The sequence below is a fragment of the Silene latifolia genome, chromosome Y, assembly GCF_048544455.1.
Source record: "Silene latifolia isolate original U9 population chromosome Y, ASM4854445v1, whole genome shotgun sequence".
NCBI lineage: Eukaryota > Viridiplantae > Streptophyta > Magnoliopsida > Caryophyllales > Caryophyllaceae > Silene > Silene latifolia.
The window spans coordinates 438,581,140-438,604,181 of NC_133538.1; the positions used below are offsets into that span (position 1 = coordinate 438,581,140).

At 35.7% G+C, this 23,042-nt stretch overlaps 1 protein-coding gene across 1 annotated transcript; it reads right to left on the minus strand.

The window, feature by feature from the left end:
- Positions 1-17,709: 17,709 nt before the first annotated feature.
- LOC141632652 (uncharacterized) lies at positions 17,710-21,494 on the minus strand. The gene is made up of 7 exons (XM_074445178.1): positions 21,487-21,494; positions 21,203-21,398; positions 20,381-21,043; positions 19,382-19,738; positions 18,971-19,220; positions 18,405-18,491; positions 17,710-18,203 (listed from the first exon to the last, which is right to left on the minus strand). The coding sequence occupies exons 1-7, from the start codon at positions 21,492-21,494 to the stop codon at positions 17,710-17,712; spliced, it is 2,055 nt and encodes a 684-aa protein (XP_074301279.1).
- Between the last annotated feature and the right edge of the window lie 1,548 nt (positions 21,495-23,042).

The window sequence follows — 23,042 nt, forward strand, 5'->3', positions numbered from 1 at the left end:
TTTAAAGGTAACCGCTGAGCCAGATACTTGTTTGTTGTGCCTCGGACATGTTTTAAAGGTAACCTCTGAGTCGGGCACTTGTTTGTTGTATTTGGCCATGTTTTAAAGGTAACCGCTGAGCCAGATACTTGTTTGTTGTACCTAGGCCTTGTTTTAAAGGTAACCTCTGAGTCGGGTACTTGTTTGTAGTATTTGGACATGTTTTAAAGGTAATCGCTGAGCCAGATACTTTATGTGTTGTACCTTGGACATGTTTTAAAGGTAACCTTTGAATCGGGTACTTGTTTGTAGTATTTGGACATGTTTTAAAGGTAACCGTTGGGCCAGATACTTTAGAGGCCGTGTCTTGGACATGTTTTAAAGGTAACCGCTGAGCCAAGGTACTTAAGGATTTGTGTCTCGGACATGCTTTTAAGGTAGCCTCTGAGCCGGATTCTTTGCTTCATATGTGATGTTAGTAGTCTCATTTCGTGTATTGTATGTTATTTGGTTTTCAAAGTTCATGGCTAAGGTTTTCATTCACATGTATTATGATGTTAATCTTGTTTATCCGTGACATATGGTATTCTATCGTGTTTATAGTTGTATTATCATTTATGACGTTTTGGTTGGATTGTCTCATATGTATGTATCATATGCCTTATCTATGATTGAATACGCAAGTTTTGAATGTTAGTCTCATGTATCAATGCTTGCGTAAAATAGTTATATTTATGATGTTCTAATGTGTTCCTGTTTATCTGTGTTTCGACATTTTGTGGCTGGGAGAACCTTGAGTTACTCTGCACTGACTGTGGCGTTCATGTTTACATGAATGACAGGTTGTGAAGATGCTTACATGGGGAAGACGTGTGGGCTAGCGAGAACTAAACCTTGGACTAGTAGTTGGTTTATTAGGATTGCTTAGACTCATCTTATATCTTTTGTCATTCGAGGGATATATTTTCCCTCACCTTTGACTATCGCGTTTGTATAATTTAATCTTTATTTCCGCATTCTTTATTTATGTTTTAGATTTTAATGAACCCGCGCTTTGAACTTTAAAAGTTTCAAAAAATTCCTAAAATTCCGCATTTTATTATTGTATTTATCTTACCGTTATTGTGGGGGTTCACAGTTGGTATCAGAGCCTTTGTTGCTCCCGACGCACACACGTGTACCCCAAACTTAGTTTGAACTTGACCTTGAAATAATGAATGAGAGATGGGTAGAACTAAGGACCTAAGTTGGTAGTCTCTTTGTGTATGCTATTTGTTAGGTGCTAACTTGATTGATTTATTTGGTGTCTTGGGAAGATGGTGCGACCAACCAAGGTGGAGAATACTATCATGGAAGCTCTTACTCACATTCTCCGGAATCAACAAGTCGCCAATGCTCAAGTCAATCATCGTCCCAACTTCTGTGGCAAGAGATCCTTTGTGCCCTCATCTTCATCATCTACTAAGAAGAAGAAGAAGCCATTTCCAAGAGGACAACTACCAAGTGGACAAGTGCAAGGGGGACAAGCTCCCTCGTCGGAAGACAACCCTGAGGAGACCCGCAAGTGCTTCAAGTGTAGGCAAGCTTATCACCCCGGGATTGGATGCTTTGATATGCCCTTGAAGTGTTACCTTTGCAAGAAGCCCGGTCATTTCATCAAGGATTGCCCCGACAAGAAGAAGACTTCTCCTCCTCATGATCCGGAAGCTGAGCCAAGAAGAGCCGTTCGTGTCGAGAATCAAGTCGGAGCTGCCGTTCCTCCCGACACCGTTACGGGTGTGTTTTTATCCTTGATAAACCTTATCTTACTTTTATTCTGTGATGTTCATCCTTCTTCCAAACTCCTTTTCATTTAGCTTCGGAGTTTCTCTTATATCATTCATTCCGTTTTACCCTTGGAATTCTTTTGCAATTCTTCCTCTCAACTCACCTTTGTACCTTTCCCTTTTCCTTGACCATAAGTTTTGTTGTTCATGCATCTCCTTTTTTTTTGGTTGTGCTTTCCCTTTTGATTCTAATCTAGAGGCTTATAAAAATTCTATCTTTGACATCTTTTTTTGACCTTACTTCGACTCATACCCCTAGGAAATTCATCATAGCTCTTTTGTTGGATAAGTTTAAATTCTTTTAGCGTGCTTTGTATTTTTTATGTCTAAATTGTTTTTTAAGTTGTGCAATTTCTAAACATTTCAAACTACCATTTTGGTTCGTTGTTAAAAATTTATGTTAGTATTACAAAACTTTACCTATTTGTAAAGATTTGAAAAATGAAAATTTAATTCAATTCTCTTTTTTGTTCTTTGAGTATAACTTCTTTTTATTTATTTTTAATTGCTAAACCCGAGTTACTTTTAATTTTGTTAATTTCTAACTAACCTTGATTTATTTATGATTTCTCTGTCAAGTTTGAAGTTACATTTTCAAGAACCTAACTCCTTTTTAAATTTAGAAGTGGAACTTTTATTTTTATTTTGGCTTTTGTAAAAGAAAATTTGAGTGGATTATCATTTTCAATTGGTTTAAACGTCGATGGAATGTTAGGACTCGTTATTAAAGGCGTTAACTTGACCTACATTTATCCCCAAATGATTTTGTTTTAAACTTGCCTTTGACTTGGGAAGTTAGCGTTCTTCTGTGCACGACAAGAGCAATTTAGTTCCATGATGGAGACTTACACTTTTGAAAACTCTCCATAAATATTTTTGGAAGTATTTTGACTTTGAATTTCTGCAAATGATCTGATATTTGACCTTGTCTTCGATTGGGAATGCGATGTTCTTGAATCGCCACTAAGAAATGTTTAACTCATTTCTTTACATTTTGTTCTCTATAAATACCCCACTATTTACACTCATTAGTTGATGATTTTCGAGACCAAAAAAACCTCAAAATAGACCCTTGGTCGTGCCATATTGAAGAGAAAAAGAGAAAGAAAAAAAAAACCTTATGTTCTTCATATTTTCTCATTAAAAACTTGATCAAATTGTTGATCATCATCAAAAATAATTCACAAAACTATAATATACATAAACTAATATTATTAGTGTAATAATATTACATAGTATACAAGGTTATCCTACTAATTAGCTAGTTAGTAATTATTAGGATTTTTGGGTTTAATCTTGGGTGCATCCAAAGGAGATTACCTATTTTGGTAATTATGGTGTATTTGGAGGATCATCCATATTCCTATAGCTCAAGAACTTCAAAGGTAGGAGACCTTTGTAGTGCCCTTACTTGCCTTAAACCATTGTAAGGATTTTTGTCTTAAGATGGTTTTATACCATTTTTTTATATTTTTATTTGCATGCATGTAGATTTAAACCATATTAAATTAATTTGTAATTTTAATATCATAAGATGAGTATTAACATGGTCTATATGACTAACAGTATTCTCATATAAATTAAGCCTTAATATATTACTTTTATAAAAATCATTTTTAAAAATAAATTTAATTTAATTAAATAATTTGAAAATATAAAATAAAGTAATTAAACGGTTAAATAAATTATAAATGTCAAAATGAGAAATTCGCGGGTGTTATAATCACCCCACCTTTTAAAAGGTTTCGTCCTCGAAACTTGAAAGTAAAAATGAAAGGTTATAAAAGTAAAGCTGGACTTTTTGAAATTGGTAACTGAAATATTAAAAGGTTACTTATTGTGAAAATTAAAATTCTTTCAAAAGTTTCAAGTATGATTTTCCAATAGCACCCTATTCTCGTCAAAGGAACTAAAGTGTTCTCGTTGCGCATGATACGTGCATATTTTATAGTCTTTTTAGCCTATTTTAGCACGTATTTCTATGCATTTTTGTACTGTTTATACAGTATTATGCCCCGAATTGGCTACTTTGGTTCGTTTTGTCCGTTTTGTAGAAATGAACGCGAAAGTAGTGGAATCGTACTCTTTTTTATCCTTTTTGCATGCATTTAGAGGAGACGGGATTTTTCCAGAGTGAGATACTGCATTGGGAAGCGTGAAGGCACGGTTTACGAGGCAGTCGGGCATGGATTTGAGCTGAATTGAAGACAGAAGACTCGATCGAGTAGTTTTACCACTCGATCGAGTGGTTTTCATGGCCCCAGTTGGTCGATCGAGTACTTTTCTACTCGATCCAGAAGTGCTATAAAGAGAGGTTACTCGATCGAGTAACTATTCTACTCGATCGAGTAGCTTATCCTGAGTTTTGCTCGATCGAGTGGTTTTATTCCGCTCGATCGAGTGGTTTCTGCTGGCGTGGGCTTTAATTAGCCCGTGAACTTATTTGATTTTATGGACTTTGTTGTTTTTCTATTTAAGCATTACGTTACTAGGTTATTGGCATCTAATTTTCTATTATCAAGTTTATCTATCATTCAAGACTGCGTACTATTCTCTCCTTCACTGTAGCTTTACTTTGGGATTTATTTCGCTCGGATTTGATAGTTCTTTACGCCGGATTTGCACGATTGTAATCTCTTTCTCCTTTCTTAATTATAAACTTCATTTCATTTGCTTTAATTCTTCGTTTTGCTTTATTTACTTCTTGCCCTAGTTTACTGTTAATGCAATTTAATCATCGTTTTAATATGTTGAATGCTGGTTATTTATCTGCTGTTAGTCTTGATAATATTAATAGCAATATGAGTAGCTAAACTTCTTTCATGTTGGGATTAGGGGATCTACGGTAGAAATGTGACGATGTAGTAAATAGGTTAGATGAATTAATTGTGAGATTCTGGCACCATAGCAATTTAATTGTATTTTACCGACTTAGTTGAGTGCACGCTTCTGAGTCATCCCTTTAATCTGGCTAAAATTAATCCAAGATCGAAAGATTGGACTAAATAGGCCTGCTATGAACAGTAGACTACCCTGACGAGGATGAAAGTTAAGTTAGTGGTAATTTAGGATAGAAAGTGAACCGAAAGGACCTTTCCATATCCGTCTCGCATTAATCTGTCTAAGTTGTTTACAGTCGAGTCACTGGACTACCGTAGTGAACCGAACTCCTGACATGACCTTTCTCTATTTGATAGTTTAAATCTTTTTTCCTGCTTTTACTGCTCTTTTCCATACTTCTCTTCCTTTAAACCTTTAGTTTAGAAAACAATTCAAACAAACCCCCCATTTGTGACCAAATAGACGGACTTCTACAGATATCTTGCCTCCCTGAGGAGATCGACCTGACTTCCCTAGCTATATAATTATTTTATGGAGAACATCGCATTCAAGAACATCGCATTCCCAAAGAAATGAGTTAAACATTTCTTAGTGGGTTATGCCACATGTAATAACACTTATCTTATACAAGTGTCAACCAACATGTAATATTTTGGTCCATTTCGATTTCCGACATTTGTCCCACAAATGCTTATAAGTCTTATATTTAATTATCTTACATAATTAATTATTAATTTAATTATTTAACAGTTAAATAATACAAATTAACCACTAATGATTACTTAACTATTAAGTAATCATGAGACCATTTTATCAACATATATTGTGTCAATACTACCCCATTTAGCTAATTTTACAACCTCTTGTAAATTAAAATAGCAAATTATCTTTACCTCAAAACTTATACATATATCGTATAAATTTAATTAATTAACAATTAATTAATAAATTCTAATTTATATTTATTAATCAATTATCACATAAATTAAATAATAAATCCTCTTGGCCCGAGTTCATAACCCGTCATCAAATAATACATTCACACAACTTATTAAAAGTCAATTAATACAAGGAATTAATTATATCGTATCTCATACAAATAATTAATTTATCCAATTTGAGCATCATCTTATAGGTGTGACCTAAAGGGATCAGCTCTGATCAGCGTCGTCACGACAGTAATGTCAAACTCTAGTCAGCCAATCATTACCGATTAACGATAACCAGCTGACAAATAAATAAATAAATCCCCGATATTCCTTTTACGAGATTTATTATGTAAACGCACTTATTGTGGAGGACACTACTCCAACAATCTCCCACTTGTCAGACACAAGTGTGTGTTACCAATTCTCTTGTCCAATAATATCTCCCACTCTATGCAAGATGTCTTTTAGTTCGTTCTTGCACGTAATCATATCATAAAGTGATTTCCTCGATCAGGAGAATGACTGTCTGACCGGATAATCTACTATAGATCGCATCCGAGCGTGGCCACGCATTCACAGTCATCTCTCCTCGAGTGTCCTTGAGATAAAATATGACTTAAAAGGACAATCCTGTTGACCTATTTTCTTCATTCGATACAGATCACAATGACCCAGTAAATGCTCATCGGCCTCCTTTTACGGTGCGACCTAGAACAAAAACCAAAGCCACCGGAAAACTATACCAACTCAGAGAAATAGTCACCAGTCTAAAGAATTGACTCGAAGGAATAAATAGAAATCCTCGCCACGACCTAGCAACAAAAGGACTCTAAAACGGTCCATTTGTCCAAAAATTGTCTCACAATCTGCCTATGTAATCGACCACCATCACTATGACCATATGACAAATAACCTGTCATCTATCGCCTTACAATCTAGTCACTCCGAGATGTCACCTCATTAAGTAACTAGGGACAAAATACAATGTTAATACAGTTCACTTTAATAGAGTTCGACATTGTCACTACAATCTATTTGGATAAAACAAAGTATATAAAATTCAGACATAAAACTGAATATGACGATAAATGCAACTTATCATATATGAAATAAAAAATACAATATTTTGATTATTACATATCATATAATTTACAACAGTTCTGGCATTCGTCTCAACCCCATCAAAACTACATGACTATCATGTTTAGCTTGAGACAAAGGTTTGGTTAAAGGATCAGCGATGTTGTCAGCTGTCCCAACCTTACAAACTGTAATTTGTTTCCTTTCGATTAAATCTCTAATTACATGAAATTTCCTAAGTACATGTCTAGACTTGTTACTAGACTTGGGCTCTTTTGCTTGAAAAATTGCCCAACTGTTATCACAATACAAAGTGATAGGATCCTCGGCGGTCGGAACTACTTTCAGTCCCTCTAAAAATTGCCTAATTCAAACAGCTTCCTTTGCAGCTTCAGAGGCTGCAATGTACTCAGCTTCCATTGTAGAATCAGCAGTCATAGACTCTTTGAAACTTCTCCAGCAAAACGCCCCTCCGTCCAACAAAAAGACAAAACCAGCCTGGGATTTCAAATCATCCCTATCGGTTTTGAAACTGGCATCAGTATAATCCTTTTATACGTAATTCAGATTCTCCTCCAAACACTAAGAATGAATCTGTAGTCCTTCTCAAGTACTTTAGAATATTCTTGACGGCTATCCAGTGACTCTCACCTGGAGTTTTCTGAAAACGACTCGTCATACTCAAAGCATACGAGACGTCAGGACGAGAACACATCATAGCATACATGATCGATCCAACAACGGAAGCATAGGGAATCGATTTCATGCGTTCAATATCCTTAGGCTCAATAGGACACTGTGACTTACTCAAAGTGATCCCACTGCCCATAGGTAGAAAACCTCTCTTGGAGTTTTTCATATTGAATCGGTCAAGAATCTTATCGATATAGGCTTCTTGACTCAATGCTAATATCCTTTCGGATCTATCCCTATAGATCCGGATTCCCAAGATGCGCCAAGCTTCTCCCAAATCTTTCATTTGGAAGTGATTTCCCAACCACTTCTTAACAGAAGCAAGCATATTACCATCATTCCCAATGAGTAATATATCGTCCACATAAAGAAGTAAGAAAACAACTTTACTCCCACTAAACTTCATGTATAAACATGGTTCCTCAACACTTCGAGAAAAACCATTTTATTTAATAACATGATCAAAACGATGATTCCAACTCCTTGACGCTTGCTTAAGAAAATAAATGGATCTCTTAAGTTTGCATACTTTGTTAGGATTTTTAGGATCCACAAAATCCTCAGGTTGTGTCATGAACACTTTCTCTTCCAGAAACCCGTTCAGGAAAGCGGTTTTGACATCCATTTGCTATATCTCATAATCATGAAATGCAGCAATCGCTAACATTATCCGAACAGATCTAAGCATAGCAACTGGTGCAAAAGTTTCATCATAGTGTAAACCATGAACCTGAGTGAAACCTTTGGCAACCAATCTAGCTTTATAGACATTTTTATGTCCATCCATACCGATTTTAATCTTGAATATCCACTTACACTGAAGAGGTCGAACATCTTTAGGTAAGTCAACCATATCCCATACCTGATTATCGTACATGGAATCCATTTCGGATTGCATGGCCTCTAGCCATAGCTTAGAGTCAGAACTCATAATAGCTTATTTATAGGTCTTGGGTTCATCACTTTCTAAAAGTAAAACCTCATGGTCACCATCTTCCTCGATAATACCAAGGTATCTATCAGGCTGGAGACTAACCCTTTCTGACCTCCTAGGTTCAGAGGGAACAATAACTGATTCAGACGTAGAAGGAACATCTTCCTGTATTAAGAAATCAGTTTGTGGCTCTTGAACTTCGTCAAGTTCAAATTTTCTCCCACTCTGTCTTCTAAAAATAAACTATTTTTCTAGAAAGACAGCTTCACGAGCCACAAACACTTTGTTCTCGTTACTATTATAGAAGTAATATCCACAAGTTTCCTTTGGGTAGCCTACAAAAATACACTTTTCAGAACGAGGTGCAAGCTTATCGTCAGACTTGTTCTTGACATAAGCATCATAACCCCATACTTTCATGTATCACAGATTCGGGACTTTCCCTTTCCATATCTCATGTGGAGTTTTGTCAGTTGCTTTAGTGAGACTTTTATTAAGTGATTGTATAGTAGATAAAATGGCAAAACCCTAGAATGACTTAGGTAACTTTGTTTGACTCATCATCGATCGAACCATATCTAATAAAGTTCGATTCCTCCTTTCAGCCACACCATTTAATTGTGGTGTGCCAGGAGGAGTTAACTGAGATACAATACCGCAGTTTTTAAGGTGATCTTTAAAGTCATTGCTTAAATATTCCCCACCACGATCTGATCGTAATGCTTTAATCTTCTTATTTAATTGGTTTTCTACTTCATTCTGAAACTCTTTGAACTTATCAAAAGCTTCACTTTTATACCTCATTAAGTAGATATACCCATATCTACTCATGTCATCGGTAAAAGTAATGAAATAGTCATAATTACCTCTAGCAAAGGATCGTCATTGGGCCACATACATCGGTATGTATTAAACCCAATAACTCACTAGCTCGAGATCATTTTCCTAGAAAAGGTGAACGAGTCATCTTGCCAAGAAGACAAGATTCGCATGTACCAAATGATTCAAAATCAAAAGGTTTAATTACACCAGTCGACACTAGTCTTTTAATGCGCTTCTCGTTGATGTGTCCTAATCGACAATGCCATAAATAAGATTGATCAGGATCACCTGTTTTGAGTCTTTTATTATCTAAATGATAAACATAGTTGCAAGTATCTAGAATATAAATACCATTGATTGAAATAGCTTGACTATATACAATCCCATTAAGGGAAAAAGTACAACACTTGTCTTTAATTACAAAGGAAAACCCTTCTGTGTTTAACACAGATACGGATATTATATTTCTAGATAGCGTTGGTACAAAATAACAATTATTAAGATGTAACTCCAACCCCGAAGCTAAACTAAGTACATAAGTTCCTACTGAGACGGCAGCTACATTAGACCCGTTTCCCATTCGGAGATCGACAACACCCTTGTTTAGCTTTCTTATGCTTTTTAGGCTCTGCAAATGATTACACAAGTGAGAACCACAACCAGTATCTAATACCCAAGTTGTATTTGAAGCATAATTTATGTCTATCATAAAAGATTCAGTTGAGAAATTCGGCTTCACAATGCCAGCTTTTATGTCATCCAGGTACTTTGTACAATTACGTCTCCAATGTCCCTTGTTATTACAATAATTACAAGTATCTTTAAGAGGATTACCCTTTATAGGTTTTGGCTTGGTAGAGCAATTCGCAATTGCTTTACCTTTGCCCTCCACCTGAACGGGCTTCTTACCTGCGTTCCTCTTAAACTGCTTCTTCCCCTTCACGTTAATCGCAAGCACATCTTTCCTTGTACTCCCACTCAATCCCATGTCCTTCTCTGCTTGTACAAGCAGAGAATGGAGCTCATGTAAACTCTTTCTAATGTTTTTCATATTATAATTTACCCTAAATTGGGTAAATCCTTTGACGTGAGAGAGAGAGTGGAGCACTCGGTCCACCACTAGTTCGTCGGGGATTTTACATCCCAACCCCTCTAAAGTTTCCACGTACTCAATCATTTTAAGTACGTGTGAATTTACAGGTTGACCATCTTTGAGGTTAGCCTCAAAGAAACGAACAGCAGTGTCATACTGAATTATTCTCGGGGCTTGAGAAAACATTGTAGAAAGCCTCGAGAATACTTCATGTGCATCGCGAAACTTGAGACATTGCCTTTGTAAGGATCCATTGAAAAAATCAAAATATTTTTTATTGCAGCGGATTCCTTTTGATAATTTGAAAAAGCTTCCCTTACATCGGCAGTGGCCCTAGTACTAGGCGAAGGGGGAGAGGAACCGACAAGGTAGCGTAATTTGCCATCACCTGCGGCAGCTAATCGAAGTTGTTCCTCCCAATCTTTAAAATTACTACCGTCGGCTTTTAAAACATATTTGTCCATAAAAGAACGTAGCCATGAATCTCTAGCTATGGTGACGGTTTCACTAGTAGAAGTCATCGTGATTACTACAAAGGAAATAAAGGAAAAATTAACATTTATCATCTAGAAATATTTAATTTGTGAAACTATTTAACAAGTTCTCATTTATATAATGATCTGCCACTTAATTATATAAATGATTCCAAGATCCAATTTTATATAAACACGGACACGGTGGACCGATTCAACCCACATTTATATAAATTTGGCGAGTCAACAACTTTGACTGATTCTACTACTAGAACTCTTGGTTGACGGATTTTCTTAAAATCTATCTTTTAGCCCCAGAATAAATATGGGCACGGTGGACCAATTTTCACGCGTTGAGTCCAACCAATTTTCACGCGTAATAACTTTTATTACCCTACTTACCCAACGTAAAAAGAGTGTACCTCGGTGATCCGAACCTACGTCTAATGAAGAAGGGATTCATAGGTGTTATTATTTGGTAAGGCTTAATCTCAATTTTAAACAAATGTGAGAGATCTTATCAAATTAACTGTCTACCACTTTTAAGTGAACTAAATTGGTGAATCCTAGACAATTAAATCGATAACAACAAAAATAAAACATGTAGTGACGATTTGGCATGAATGCATAAAAGAATTAAAACAAACAAGTCCTAATATGGCCACCTACTTAATCTAATTAACTAAAATTATTACACTTCGGAAACCAACTCCTTGGTCCCTTGAGTCTTCATAAATTGGCCTCCTTCTTTAGGATTTCGGAATTCCGAAAACACCGTCTTCATGAAAACTCCGTCTTTAGATGCTTCATCTAATTACTAATAATTAAATTACATAACAATACCCTTTATACAATTTGTAATAAAATTAAAATAAAACTATTAATTAATTACAAATTAGGCGATACGAAATCGCAACTAATTACAAAAACATTCATCCAAATGAATAATAAAATGCATTATGGAAAATGACATGCCAAATTGTCTAACTTACCAACAACGATCATTTGAGCTTGCTTTGACGGAATTTTTACCAATAAAAATTCATAATCAATTCTTAAAACAATTTTAAGACATACTCATCATACTAATCTGGTCATATATCAAAATAAGTATTCTCAACAATTATCTTGAATTTATATGGGAATTAAAACACAATTATGACAAAAATGATATAATAATTCACAATTATCATACAAAAATTCCATTTAATTTAAAAATTTATGGAAAAATAAATTTCAAAGCTATGAACATTCTGTTCTTACACCAAAAATGCCATGCAAGTGAAAATTTTTGTTTTTAAAATTTATTTAAAACGATTTCACAATTTAATCAGTAAAGCGTCAATTTTTACGATTTAATTCTAAATCAAACTATAAAAATTGAAATGACTTAAATTAAAATTTTGTACATTTTGGAACAATTTCCAGGAGCTAAAAATTCAGAAATTTCATGCCCTAAAATTAAATCAATATTTATTTACAAAATAACCATTATTTACCAATTTTTATCAAATAAAAATAAATAAACTATCTAAATTAATCACATTAATCTAAAGTATCTACTTATCTCATAAATAGAACATGCATGTAGTTATTTCTAAATAAATATACATAAAATTAACATGCAATCAATTTTAATTAACTCATAATTAATTTTAATACATTTTTACTCAATTTTATGCCATTTTAAGTTATAAAAAGTGCAAAATTTTAACAAATATCAAATTTCGTCTCATATCATCCTAAGACAAGATTATTTACATACAAGACCATATTATGTTCTAAAACTAATTTTAGTAACATAATATCAATTTTATTAATTTATCTCATAAATTACTAAAATTGTCTTAAGACAACATGCATGTATTTAACAATGCTCTGATACCACTTGTTAGTCATTTAGACCATGTTAATACTCATATTATGGTATTAAAATTACAAAATAATTTAATATGGTCTAAATCTACATGCATGCAAATAAAAATATAAAAAAATGGTATAAAACCATCTTAAGACTAAAATCCTTACAATGGTTTAAGGCAAGTAAGGGCACTACAAAGGTCTCCTACCTTTGTAGTTCTTGAGCTATAGGAATATGGATAATCCTCCAAATACACCACAATTACCAAAATAGGTAATCTCCTTTGGATGCACCCAAGATTAAACCCAAAAATCCTAATAATTACTAACTAGATAATTAGTAGGATAACCTTGTATACTATGTAATATTATTACACTAATAATATTAGTTTATGTATATTATAGTTTTGCGAATTATTTTTGATGATGATCAACAATTTGATCAAGTTTTTGATGAGAAAATATGAAGAAAATAAGTTTTTGTTTTCTTTCTCTTTTTCTATTCAATATGGCACGACCAAGGGTCTATTTTGAGGTTTTTTTTGGTCTCCAAAATCATCATCTAATAAGTGTAAATAGTGGGGTATTTATAAAGAACAAAATGTAAAGAAATGAGTTAAACATTTCTTAGTGGGTTATGCCACATGTAATAACACTTATCTTATACAAGTGTCAACCCACATGTAATATTTTGGTCCATTTCGATTTCCGACATTTGTCCCACAAATGCTTATAAGTCTTATATTTAATTATCTTACATAATTAAATATTAATTTAATTATTTAACAGTTAAATAATACAAATTAACCACTAATAATTACTTAACTATTAAGTAATTATGAGACCATTTTATCAACATATTTTGTGTCAATACTACCCCATTTAGCTAATTTTACAACCTCTTGTAAATTAAAATAGCTAATTATCTTTACCTCAGAACTTATACATATATCGTATAACTTTAATTAATTAACAATTAATTAATAAATTCTAATTTAAATTTATTAATTAATTATCACATAAATTAAATAATAAATCCTCTTGGCCCGAGTTCGTAACCCGTCATCAAATAATACATTCACACGACTTATTAAAAGTCAATTAATACAAGGAATTAATTATATCGTATCTCATACAAATAATTAATTTATCCAATTTGGGCATCATCCTATATGTGTGACCTAAAGGGATCAGCTGATCACCGCCGTCACACGACAGTAATGTTAAACTCTAGGCAGCCAATCATTACCGATTAACGATGACCAGCTGACAAATAAATAAATAAATCCCCGATATTCCTTTTACGAGATTTATTATGTAAACGCACTTATTGTGGAGGACACTACTCCAACAAATACGTATTTTAGTACGATAGTAATAATAATGATAATAATAATAATAGTAATATTAGTAATAAAGTTCCGCCTTAAATTATAGTAGGTTTAAGACGTATTACCGTCTAGCGAAAGACCGTCACATTTTAATATATGAGGCTAATTTATTCGGACCAGTCACAAGTCGACAACTCGTACCTACCTTTTTACACCCCATTTATATAATTCATTTTTTTATTATTCACTCTCTCAGTTGAGTTTATCGATCCGGTACTTAAGAGGGGAAGGGGGTGAATTAAGTACCCTTTTAAAATTAAAGCGAAAATAAACTACTAGGTCGTTCACGAATTTCCTTCTGAAAGAATACAGAGGCCAATTGAACAGTCTCGGTAGCTGTTCAAACAATCAGAGTTGTGCTGTATTGTTCGTTTGAGTAAATACGTGAACCCAAAAAGGAAAACAACTAAAAACAATTGCAAACAAAACAAAGGAAAGCAAGAGACACACGATTTTTAACGTGGTTCGACCTACTCTCTAAAGGTCTACGTCCACCCTCTCTCTTATTAATATTTCCTTTATAACCAAACTCGATTACAAAGAAAAACCCCCATGATCAACCCCGATCATGCGACTCGAGTACAACCCCGTACCCCAATAAGCACTCTCTCACAAAAGAAAATTACAACACAAATTGTCTCCTTATATGGTTCAACAATTGGAACGATGGAGAACAAAAATCAGCCTTATGAATATATAACTTCCGAACTCAAACTCAATCCACAATCACGGCTAACAAAAGAATTTGCAAACTGAAAAGTTTACGCTGAAAAAACAATTTTGCAAAGACTTTCTTTTTGGAATAGAATAAGACAAAACAATTTGCTGAAACTTTTTAAAACACGTTTTTGCTCTCAAAAAATATTCTCCTGAATGTCTCAATGTATCACCAGTGAAGCATTTTTCTTTTATAAGCAAAAGTGATTAGTTGACCAAAACCAATCTTTTACGTAACAAACTCTTAAGAAGATATTTGACCATTATATTCTAGTTGCCTACCAAAACACAAATTCCTCAAAAGATAAAGATATTATTTTGAGCAAATATAGGAAGTTCCAACGGAATGCATTTCTTCAAAAACAATTATTTAGCAAAAATATTTTATCTTGAAAATTAATTTGTCCAAAAGATAAACCGTGAATTATTGGACCGAATAAGAATAAACACAAGAAATATTCTTACAATTTTTCTAGACACGAACTAGGTTTCATCCAACGCTCCACCCGTGTTCATTTCCGAGCAAGTGTGAAATACTTTTGGACCTGTCATACACACGTCTAGCACATACTGTTAATTAGGCGGGATATAAAAATGAAGGACTTGTCATCATCAATAAACTAGATGCAACAAATTCCCCCTTTGATGATGGCAAGTCCCTGAATAAATTTCCCCCTCAATAAAGGAATACTCCTGCAAACATTCAAGAAAATCCAAGACAGTAAAACATTCAAGAAAATCCAAGACAGTAATAACAATAGAAATAGGAAACAAACACGATCAGTAAAATAACTAAACCAAAGTGCATTAGAACGCAATGAGAAAGATCGTCACAATCAAAAGTCTAAATCCAGATAGCTACTAAGTACTTAGAAGTCCTAATCCTTTCCCCCTCTTGACATCATCAAAAGGAGAGAGTCGATCAAAAAATGTTTGCGCAGAGTACCCAAGTCAAGGAGGCCTCAATGAAACTACTGGACACAGTCAATATAGACATCATTATAGCTAGTACCGACCATGAGACAGAGTATTAAACATACAGTCTTAGCAAAAGATAACATAAGCAAAATAAAAGAGGGGAGGTCAGGTCAAATCAAGGTGGAGGAGGTAGACGAGCTATAAGGCGCTCAATAAGGTCAGGTAATGCGAGAAGTGGGGAAAGGACAGATTTGATGAGCTCGACGTCAGTTACAATTGTCCCCAAGCGACCAGTCAAGATGTCATGAAGAGCCCTCAACTGAGACGAGATACCACGAATAGTACTAGCACTGCAACCCGCCCTTGCATAGCCATCTCAACTCAACCCAACCAGCTTATCATCAACAATGCAAAAATGCATTTGACCCAGCAACCCATCTGTCATACAATCCTTCATAGAAGCACAGTACCCATCAGAAGTCAATATTTTTTTCTGCCACATGATGTGAGACAACCACATTCCATACGACTTCTTCTTAGTGACAGCGATCACACCCATCTGTACCTCGGGCGCAACTTCCTTTATGTGGAAGAATATGAGAGAAGCCAAGTTCACAGGACACCCCGTCATCAAGCAGAACAGAACCAACAAATCAGGAATAGAGCAATTACCGCGAGAGTGTGTGCGGGGTAAAATAGTGCGGCGAATGCAATTAAATAAGAACTAATGTGGTCCATTCAAGCGACTAGGAGGAATATGGGTATCCGTAGTAGCAGACGGGTCAAAATATCGCAAAACAACCAGAGAACCAAGACCGTCTATAGGAGGCCAACCATTCGAATCAGACAGCTCAAGGCCCTTATTTGGAATACGGAAAATTTGGGCAACCTCATCAGTACTGACCATAAACGATTTCCTATTCACCACCGCGGTCAAGAATTCACCAGAGTGATGAACGGTAACAGAGTGATAGAATTGTATAATTTTGGGAACAAAAACCACAGAATGAACAAAAAACATACCAACCCAGTTTTGAGCTTTAAGAATTTCTAAGAAGAAATTAAGAGCTTTTTCGGATTGTAGCCAATGTTCCGGGTAGTAGCGACCCGGAAGAATAGAATGCTCAACCAGGCGAATACAATGTTGTAACACCGTCTCCAACAATCCCACACCTCTTAAGATTTCAATAACTCGGTCTTGATCAACCGAGGTACAAAGAGTAGCAGATACATCATCATCATCATCCGAATCATCTTTAGCCCGCTTTCGTTTTAAAGGTCGGCCCTTTGCTTTTAAATCATCGTCAAGCACATCATCATTATTGTCATCATCCCAATCTTCATCACAAATCTCCTCTTCCTCCACAATTTTTCCTTTCCCTTTACCCAACACCACCGGAGCATCCTTTCGGTTCTCAGGCTCCGCGGGTTCATTAATGATAACCCCTTTACTTGCCCTCTTTCTAGTTCTTATAGATTTTGTAACTATGGGTGTGGTGCTCCGTGAGTTCGGTACAGCAGCAGACGTCTCCTTGACTTCCGTGACTGGCGGCTCAGTTTCAATTGCATGCGATTTTTTCGAGCGGGTGGATACAACGGAGGGTGAAGGGTTGGGTTTTGATGGCGGGAGATTGGATTTGGGAGAGGTGTTGATGGGTATGGTGTCGTTTTCTGGTGAAGGGTTGGTGGCGGGTTCAATTGGAGTTTCGGAGGGAGAAGTGTTGTTGGCGGTTTTGGTGAGAGCGGCTTTAGATCTGGTGGTGGTAGCATTTTTTAGGGTGGTCGTGGCTTTAGCAATGGTGGATTGAGCTTTCTTTTTAGCCATGGCGCCGTCGAAGGGAATAAGGGTTTATGATTGATTTTGGGGGTAAATTGAAGAGAGAGAGGTATATGGAGAGTTATGAGGGTTCGGGTATGTAAGACGAATTAGGTGAGGTTTTATGAGGTGGGTCGGTTGGAGGGTATTTAAGACGAATTAAATGGGATTTATTTTGCCATAATAAAAAAAGCATAAGACAGATACGTTAATATTCCACTATGATCAACTCGCTACTAATCTATATGAGATATAGAAATGACTAGAGTAAGCAGATTGCACCTTGGCGTCAAAAACATAGGACAAATTACCAACACATAATCACGACCTCTCCAATTTAGTCAATCATTGGAAGATTAATTTTAGGACAAATAGACAATGAGCTATCATTCAGAAGACCCAATTCCAAACGAATTTTCTCAAACTGTTCTCTAGCTAAAGGTTTAGTAAAAATATTCGACAACTGATCTTCTGTTTTACCAAATTTTAAGCTTATGTTTCCTTTTTCCACGTTTTCACGAAGAAAATGATGACGAATGTCGATATGTTTTGTCTTGGAATGCTGAACAGGATTTTTAGAGACACTAATTGCGCTAGTGTTATAACAGAGAATGGGAACACAATTAATGATCATACCGTAATTCCGCAGCTGTTGTCTTACCCATAGGATTTGGGAACAACATTGAGCAGCAGCGGCATATTCACTCTCAGCAGTAGATAAAGCAACCATATTTTGTTTCATGGAAGCCCAAGAGATAAGACACGGTCCTACAAAGGTGGCAATACCAGATGTACTCTTTCTTTCAACTGAGCAACCTGCATAATCTGCATCTGAATACCCCGTGAAAGTGAAATTACAATCCATAGGATACCATAAATATAAGTCCTAAGTTCCAATCAAATATCGAAGAATACGCTTTACAGCTGTTAAATGTGATTCTTTGGGATTTGATTGAAACCGGGCACACAAACAAACACTATAAAGAATATCCGGACGACTAGCTGTGAGATATAAAAGTGAACCTATCATACCTCGATACACCTTTTCATCTACACTTTTACCTTTTTCATCTATGTCAAGCTTGAGTGTAGAACACATAGGTGTTGGAAACGGATTAGCTGTAGTCATACCAAATTTATTTAGCATCTCCTTGATATATTTTCTTTGATGGATCATTATGCCGTGTGTGGTTTGCTTTATCTGAAGACCCGAAAAGAATCCTAGCTCGCTCATCATGCTCATCTCGAACTCCGATTGCATAAGATTGGAAAAATATGCACATAAAACATCATTAGTTGCTCCGAAAATGTTATCATCTACATAAATTTGAACAACTAATAAATCCTCCTTCACCGGTTTTAGAAATAGTGTTTTGTCAACGGAACCTCTTTCAAAACCATTTTCAATAACGAACTTTGATAGTCTATCATACCAAGACCTAGGTGCTTGTTTAAGACCATAAAGTTCCTTATCTAATTTATAAACATGATTAGGAAATTTACTATCAAAAAAACCGGGAGGTTGTTCAACATATACTTCCTCTTGAAAATAGCCATTAAGAAACGCGGTCTTAACATCCATTTGAAAGAGTTGATACCCATATGAGCGGCAAAAGCAATAAGGAGACGAATGGCTTCAAGTCTTGCCACGGGTGCAAAAGTTTCATCGTAATCATTCCCTTCTTGTTGATTGTATCCTTGCACTACAAGTCTAGCCTTGTTTCTCACAATCACACCTGCATCATCCAATTTGTTTCGAAATACCCATTTCGTTCCTATGACAGAACGATCTCTTGGACGTGGTTCCAAGTGCCACACCTTGCTTCGTTCAAATTGGTTAAGCTCCTCCTGCATAGCAATAACCCAATCAAGATCAGTTAAAGCATCATTAATATTAGAGGGTTGTAATTGTGATAAGAATGAATAATGAGCACAAAAACTTCTTAAGGAAGATCTAGTTTTGACTCCCTCATGGATGTCAGTAAGAATGTTATCCAACGTCGAGGAACAAATGTTTCCGTGTCTGGTGTAGATTGAATAGTACTGAATTCTGTTCGATTCTGCTTGGCATTTGTATCTGTAAACTGAACAGGACTGGATTCTGTTCGATTCTGCTCAACATCTGTATTCGTCTTTCTCGACGTATCTGAGCTACTGGAAGCCTGATTTGTCTCGTTGGATGGTGCAGCTATCTGTTCAGAGTCGCCTGAACTTGATGATTTTTCACGACTGGACAGATCTGTGTTCTGTTCATCTCCCCCTGAATTCGTGGACTGTTCTGCACCTGTATCTTCCAACGATGAAGGCTCCTCTTCTAATTCAGGTGGATCATCTCTTACAAATCCAATCTCAAAGTCATCATCGTCCTGCAATTCAGCGTTAAGCACATTAGTTTCATCGAAAATTACATGTACACTTTCCTCAAAACATATAGTTCTTTTATTGTAAACTTTATAGGCCTTGCTTTCGTTTGATTATCCAATGAAAACCGCCTCATCACTTCTAGGATCAAATTTTCCCAAATTATTTTTGCCATTGTTATGAACATATCATTTTGATCCAAAGCAGCAGAAATGTGAAATGTTTGGCTTTCGCCCATATAGAAGCTCATAAGGCGTTTTCTTATGAATAGATCTAATAGCAACACGGTTACGAATATAACAGGTTGTGTTCACAGCTTCGGCCCAAAAGTTTCTAGGTAACTCGTTACAAAGTAACATGGATCTGGTCATGTCCTCCAAAGTTCTATTCATTCTTTCCACTACACCATTTTGTTGCGGTGTCCTAGGAGCAGAAAAGTTATGATCAATACCATGTTCCCTGCAAAAAGATATAAACGAATCATTCTCAAATTCTCTTCCATGGTCGGTTCTAATGGAGATCAATTTGCGACCGAGTTTGTTTTGGAGTTTCTTAATTAAAACGTGGAATTCTTCAAAAGTTTTACTTTTAGCATGTAAAAATAAAGTCCAAACAAATCGTGAATAATCGTCCACTAGAACACATACATAAAGACTTCCACCTCGGCTTCTAATCCTCTCCGGACCATACAAATCAATGTGAATAAGTTCTAGAGGCTTTGTGGTGCTAACGAACCTTTTAGATTTAAAAGAACTTCGGACATGTTTGCATCGAGCACAAACATCACAAACTCCGTCAATTTCAAACTTCATAGAAGGTAGACCTTCCACTAAATCGAGTTTGTAAAGTTTGTTTAGAGATGAAAAGCCAACATATTCAAACCTCTTATGCCATAGATTAGAATCGTTTTGCATTATAGATAAACATTTAATGGTTTCCCTAGGAATGCTTCCTAAGTCAGCCACATAGATGTTATTAACTCTCTTACCTTGAAGAACAATTTCATTAGTACTTTCTTTGATTACATAACAAAGGTTTGCATGAAACTCGACTTTATTTCCTTTGTCACATAATTGAGAAATACTAATCAAATTGTGTTTGAGACCCTTTACAAGCAGCACATCATCAATGGAATGTGAAAGAGACTTACCGACTTTACCAATACCAATTACTTCACCTTTTTTGTTGTCTCCAAATGTCACATTTCCACCGTCGTAGGCCGATAATGAGAGGAATTGGTTTCTATTACCTGTCATGTGTCGTGAACATCCGCTATCAAGATACCAATGGCTGCCTCCTCTGATATGGCCCTGCAAAAAGAGTTAGTTAGATGATTTAGGAACCCAAACAAGTTTGGGTCCCTTCTTATAACGAACGGTATCTAAAACTTCTTTTCTAATCCACATTTTCATAACAACTCTTATGTTTTGATCCAAATGACCTAAGCGTTTTTTACAAGCATTAAATACGTGGCCTGTGTGTCCACAAAATTTGCAAAGAATGTATTCAGGTAAACCCATGTACTTATGCTTGCGAAAATCTCTCTCAATGGGTTTAGGTCTTTTAATCTCTGCAGTACTGGCATCAGTCTGAGTTGAACAGCCGGGAGGAGTGTTTACTTTCTGCTCAGGGATCCAGACAGTACGATATTGAGAATCGCTCTGCCTGAAATCAGAACGTGAGTCATAGCCTAATCCATGTTTATTGTTGTTCTTAGATTGATTGACTAGAAAATCAAGGACGGCAGTACTACCTTCCCATTTAGCAATTACATTTCTTGCATTACTTAAATCAGTTTCAAGATTGTTGACTACTATGAGCAACTTTTATTCTTATCAAGAAGAGAATTATAGTCATTATTAAGTCTATCAAACTTAGAACAAATTTCAGTGTAAGAAGTTGAACTAGTAACATGCAATTTTTTAACCTCATCTAGTTCATTTGTTAAAACGTTGATTTTGCTAGTAAGAGACTCGTTTTCAACAGTGAGATCTGATTGAACAGTCTGGTCGACTGTTTTTTTCTGTATGTTCTTCAGATTTCTTCTTAACTCTAAATTCTCCTCCGCAATACTTTAAATTTCAGATTGCATAGCCTCAAGACGCTTGTTTTGTTCATAACTAGTATCCAAAGTCTCATCAAGCAATCTTACAATTCTCTCTTTAGAAAAAGACCTAATCTTAATTTTGAGATTTGAGAGATTTACCTCATCCTCGCATTTGTTATCCGATGCATCAGAGTGAGCCATGAGACACCTTAGAGAGTCGTCATCCCTTTTTCGTTGAGATCTAGGCTTGTAGGTAGACGTTAGGCAGAATTTCTCATCTTTCTCATTTTCAGAGGGTTCCTCGTCCTTAGAATCGGACTCACTCCATACAGCAGCTATCATTTCACGCTTGTACTCCTTTTTAGACTTTTCCCGTTTGTCCTTAGTTTTTTCTTCTTTCCATTTAGGGCAATTTCGGATCTGATGATCCCGTTCACCGTATTTGAAGCATCTCATTCTAGATATAGAACGAGATGAGGAAGATGGAGAAACAGATTTCTTTGGTTTATTACTTTCGAACTTTCCTTGATTTTGCTTTCTAATTATTTTGGCAATTCTTTTAGACAGCAAGGCAACCTCCTCCTCAAGATCACTTTCATTATCACTTGAGATGGCATTCAAGGCCATACCCTTAGCTTTAGGTTTCTCTTCGGCATCATTTTCAAGTGTTATTTTGTGAGCCATAAGAGATCCTATTAGAGCTTCATAGGTAAGAGTGGCTAAGTCTCTACACTCTTCAATGGCCGTGACTTTTTGTCGCCATTTCTTGGTAAGACTTCTTAAGATTTTAAGAACAATGTCCTCTGTTTCAAATTGTCTACCAAGATTTGAAAGTTCATTAGTTATCCTTGAAAAACGTGAAGACATGCTTTTTAGAGGTTCATCCTCGTGCATTTTAAAGTTTTCATATTGTTGCATTAAGAGATCAATGTGTTGTTTCTTTACTTGCACGGTCCCCTCATAGGCTAGTGATAAACTGTCCCAAATTTGTTTAGCCATTTTACATCCTGCAATTCGACTGGTTTCTGATTCACCAATTCCGGATTGCAGGAGTGATATATCCCTAGCATTCTTCTCCGCCTTTTTGTAATCATCGGATGTATAGTCCTTAGGCTCTTTTACACTGGACGCACCATTGGCATCGGTGGTAGTGATAGCCAGGGGACCATTTTCGATGATTACCCAACATTCATAATATGTTCCTTGTATGAAATGCATCATACAATTTTTCCACCAGCCATAGTCTGTGCCATCAAAGACAG